The sequence below is a fragment of the Babylonia areolata genome, chromosome 28 (genome assembly GCF_041734735.1).
Source record: "Babylonia areolata isolate BAREFJ2019XMU chromosome 28, ASM4173473v1, whole genome shotgun sequence".
Classification (NCBI taxonomy): Eukaryota; Metazoa; Mollusca; class Gastropoda; order Neogastropoda; family Buccinidae; genus Babylonia; species Babylonia areolata.
Window position 1 is genome coordinate 3,230,727 of NC_134903.1, and position 5,000 is coordinate 3,235,726.

At 48.3% G+C, this 5,000-nt stretch overlaps 1 protein-coding gene across 1 annotated transcript in view; it reads left to right on the forward strand.

Moving 5' to 3' along the window:
- The window catches only part of LOC143301974 (stromelysin-2-like), a 62,351-nt gene that overhangs the window by 48,988 nt on the left and 8,363 nt on the right, over positions 1 to 5,000 (forward strand). Inside the window, exons 4-7 of the mRNA XM_076616456.1 lie at positions 1 to 145; positions 1,394 to 1,469; positions 3,033 to 3,175; positions 3,669 to 3,805. The exon at positions 1 to 145 is cut by the window's left edge and continues 55 nt beyond it. Coding sequence (XP_076472571.1) covers positions 1 to 145; positions 1,394 to 1,469; positions 3,033 to 3,175; positions 3,669 to 3,805 — 501 coding nt within the window. The remainder of the gene's footprint in view (positions 146 to 1,393; positions 1,470 to 3,032; positions 3,176 to 3,668; positions 3,806 to 5,000) is intronic.

Here is a 5,000-nt window from a genome sequence, read left to right on the forward strand (position 1 = left end):
TGGCGACTGATGCGGCAGCCTCGCTGCGGGAACCCGGACGTTGGGTCTGATCACCTTCCGGAAGTGACGTCAGGGAACGGAAGTCACGTGGGCCGGCGCGTCAAACGCTACGCCGCGAAAAAGGCGAAGCAAATGAACATGTATGGTGAGTGGGTGTGGTTGGTCTGTCTGTCTGTTCGTTTGTTTGCTTTTCTGTCTATCTGTCTGTCGGTTAGTTTGTCCGTTGTCTTGTCTGAAGCCTTGGGCAGCAGGTAGGTCCTCTGGACATGCACGGGTAAGGAGACGTCCCACCTCCACCCTCCAAGAGTCTTTCTGTCATGAGGAAATGGCCCCACTGCCTTGTGGGTAGGCTGAGAAAAGTCAAGGCTAAGGTAGTGCATGATAGTCAGTTGTGTCCGATCATGACACAATCAGAACAGCAGATGAGGCAACTGCTGTCACGACTATCTGGGCTGGAATTTGATTATAGTGGAGAGTGTCTTGCCCAGTTCCAAGTTACATCCCCACTCTCTCGGCCAAAAGGGTTTTAGGACGGTCAGCGTTGGGGAGGGCTCCCAAATGCCATCTAGCTCCCAAGGTTGCAGCACTAAGAGCCAGTGCAATCCAGCCTCCTAGTTTGAGAATCATAGTCCTTCATAAAAGTCTAAGCTGTACATGATTTGCCATTGCAATGGAAACACACACACACACACACACACACACACACACACACACACACACACACACTCGGAGAGAGAGAGGGGGTGGGGGATAGACAAAGAGATAGATAGAGAGACAGACACAGACAGATTTACTTGTAGAGCAAAGTTCCCATTATTCTAATTAGTGGGACTGTTCGACCCTAACATGTAATATGTCGTCTTGATTACATTACGAAACCCTAATTTGATGAGAAAGAGTGAGAGACAGTGTGAGTGAGTGAGTGAGTGTGTGTGTGTGTGTGTGTGTGTGTGTGTGTGTGTGTGTGTGTGTGAGTGAATGGCCAGGGGAATGAGGTGGGGGAATTATAATGGGCGTTTGTGTGCATGCATGGATGTAGGTAGGGAGAGGGTGGGGGAGAAACGTATGTGTGTATGTGTGTGCGTTAGAATAATTTTTGGAGATAATGATATTAATGAAATTTGGTAACTTGATTTGTTAGATATGGTTTTTTGTTGTTGTTTTTTTGTTTGTTTTGTTTTAAATCATACCTTCCCTCAAATCAGAATTTCCTTGTGTTGCTCAGTTAATATTTTATTCACATGGTTGCGAAAATGTCAGTACAACAAACAGTTAATCTGACAATAAATGGTTTCAGTCAGTCAGTCAGTGTGTATTCTTTTAATTCACTAATTCATTTTTTTTCTTCTTTTTTTTTCTGCCTGATCGCCATTCCATGTCTGTTGTGTTGCAGATTACAAGTGGCTTCAAAGGCAAATCACATGGAGACCCACACGATTCTTCACCAAACTGTCCGTGTACACACAGTGGTCGGTCAATGTGTGCCTCTGTGTGCGTCTGTGTGTCTGTGCTCCTGTCTGTTAGTGTGTCTGTCCGTCCGCCTGTAGAATGTTCTGAGCCCTTATGGCAGCCGTCAGTCGGCTCCATACCCAACCCAGGTTGGTGGATGGGTGGGGGAGCGGGGGGAGGGGTGGGAGGGCGCACGGGGGAAGGGGGGAAGGGGAGCCTGTTGTGCAAATGACCCCCCCCCCCCCACACACACCCCACACCCCTGAGTTTGTAAAGCGTTTTAAAACTTTATCTCCGCCGACCGAGGATATGCGCTACATAATAAGTATCCATATCAAATCAAATCAAATCAATGTCTTTTTCAGGTCTCTTTCTTTGTGTTTGTGTCTGTCTGTCTGTCTGTCTGTCTGTCTCTCTATAATTTTTTATATATGTCTGTCTTTCTTCCATTGTGTAAATGTGCCTGCCTGCCTGCCTGCCTGCCTGCCTGCCTGTCTGTCTGTCTGTCTGTCTGTCTGTTTTCTGCCCTCGTCGCTAATTTTCTGTCTGTATATCATTCTATCTTTTTTTTGGTTATTATTCATCTTTTGCTTCTTCTGCCTTCCTCTTCTTGGTCCTCCACACGTACACACACACACACACACACACACACACACACACACACACACACACACACACACACACACACACATATATATATACATATGCACACACGTATATGTACACACGCACTAACACATACACGCGCACAAACACACATACGCAAGCACGGAAGCAAGCACAAGCACGCACGCATCCATGCAAACAGCCTTCCCGAACAGCCACACACACACACACACACACACACACACACACACACACACAGACACAGAGACACAAACAGTGACAGACAGACAGACACGCACACACACACAGACATAGACACAGAGACACAGACAGTGACAGACAGACAGACAGACACACACACACACACACACACACACACACACACAGACAGACACAGAGACACAGACAGTGACAGACAGACAGACAGACACACACACACACACACACACAGAGACACAACACAGACACACACACAGACACAACACAGACACACACACAGACACACACACACACACACACACACACACACACACACAGACACAGACACACACACACACACACACACACACACACAGACAGTGGCAGACAGACAGACAGACAGACACACACACACACACACAGACACACACACACACACACAGAAGTAACACACAGAGACACAGACAGTGACAGACAGACACACAGACACACAGACACACACACACACACACAGACACACACACACACACACACACAGAGACACAGACACAGAAGTAACACACAGAGACACAGACAGTGACAGACAGACAGACACACAGACACACAGACAGACAGACACACACACACACACACACACAGAGATACATGTTGCCCCTTTAACACGCTGGTCATGAATGCAAAAAACTCCTGGTCAAATTTATGCCCCAGTAAAAAAAAAAAAAAAAAAACCACAAAAAAAAACCCCCCAAAACAACCTTGACCTTGTGTGTGATATTCAGGCGGACATTGAAGAAGGCCTTTGACACGTGGTCGAAACCCAGTCAGCTGACCGTGAACTATGACCCCTTGAACCCTGACATCCGGGTCTCCTTCTGGAGTCGCGAACACGGTGACGGCAATGGGAACGCTTTTGACGGCAAAGGTGTGTGTGTGTGTGTGTGTGTGTGTGTGTGTGTGTGTGTGTGTGTGTGTGTGTGTGTATGCGTGTGATGTGTGTGTGTGTGTGTGTGTGTGTGTGTGTGTGTGTGTGTGTGTGTGTGTGTGTGTGTGTGTGTGTGTGTGTGTGTGTGTGTGTGTGTGTGTGTGTGTGTGTGTGTGTGTGCGTGCGTGTGTGCGCGCGCGTTTATTGTAGTGTAGTGTAGTGTAGTACAGTGTAGTGTTTACTTCTAATCAAATTTTTATTCATTCATTTATCAATTTATCACTCCGTTCATTTATTCATTCACCCATTACCTATCTACTCACCGAGAATGCGGGGGATGTAACTTGAACAAAACAACTCTCCACCATCATGAAAACTCTTGCCCAGATAGTCAGGACAGCAGTTGGCTCCTCAGCTAGTTCTGATGTTCACAGTCGGACATGGGTGACTGCCATGCATTTCGCCACGTTTCAAACGTCCCCCATCTTTGCAGGGAAGCTTCTGGCGCATGCCTTCCCGCCAGGGGACGTGGACCTGGCAGGAGACATCCACTTTGATGCCGACGAGCCATGGTCTGTTGGTGTGGATTCCAAGGACACCAAGGACCTCCTGATGATTGCCATGCATGAGGTGATGGCATGGTCGTTGTTGTTAGTGGTGGTGGTGGTGGTGATAGTGGTGGTAGCGACGATGATGATGGTGGTGATGATTATGATGATGGTGGTGGTGGTGGTTGTGGTGGTGATTATGATTGTGGTAGTTGTGGTGGTGGTGGTGGTGATGATGATGATGGTGGCGGTGGTGGTGGTGATGATTATGATGGTGGTGGTGGTGGTGGTGATGATTATGATGGTGGTGGTGGTGGTGGTGATGATTATGATGAGGGTGGTGGTGGTGGTGGTGGTGGTGACGATGATTGTGGTGGTTGTGGTGGTGATGATGATGATGATGATGGTAGTGGTTGTAGTGGTGATGATGATGATGATGATGATAGTGGTGGTTGTGGTGGTGGTGATGATGGTGGTATGTTGGTGTAGATTCTAGAGACACCAAGGATGTCTTGATGATTGTCATTCACGAAGTGATGGCGTTGTAGTTGTTGTTGTTGGTGGTGGTGTTGGTGATAGTGGTGGTGGTGGTGATTGTGGTGGTGGTGATGTTGGTGGTGGTAGTGGTGATGATGATGGTCTGTGGGCGTGGATTCCAAGGACACCAAGGACCTCCTGATGATTGCCATGCATGAGGTGATGGCATGGTCGTTGTTGTTAGTGGTAGTGGTGATGATAGTGGTGGTAGCGACGATGATGATGGTGGTGATGATTATGATGGTGGTGGTTGTAGTTGTGGTTGTGGTGGTGGTGATGATGATGATGATGGTGGTGGTTGTGGTGGTGGTGGTGATGATGATGGTGGTGGTTGTGGTGGTGGTGATGATGGTGGTGGTTGTGGTGGTTGTGGTGGTGGTGATGATGGTGGTGGTTGTGGTGGTGGTGATGATGGTGGTGGTTGTGGTGGTGGTGATGATGGTGGTGGTTGTGGTGGTGGTGGTGGTGATGATGATGGTGGTGGTTGTGGTGGTGGTGATGATGGTGGTGGTTGTGGTGGTTGTGGTGGTGGTGATGATGGTGGTGGTTGTGGTGGTGGTGGTGATGATGATGGTGGTGGTTGTGGTGGTGGTGGTGATGATGATGGTCTGTAGGGGTATATTCTAGAGACACCAAGGACCTTCTGATGATTGCCATGCATGAGGTGATGGCATGACCGTTGTGGTTGCTGTTGGTGGTGGTGATATGGTGGTAGTGATGATGATGATGGTAGTGGTTGT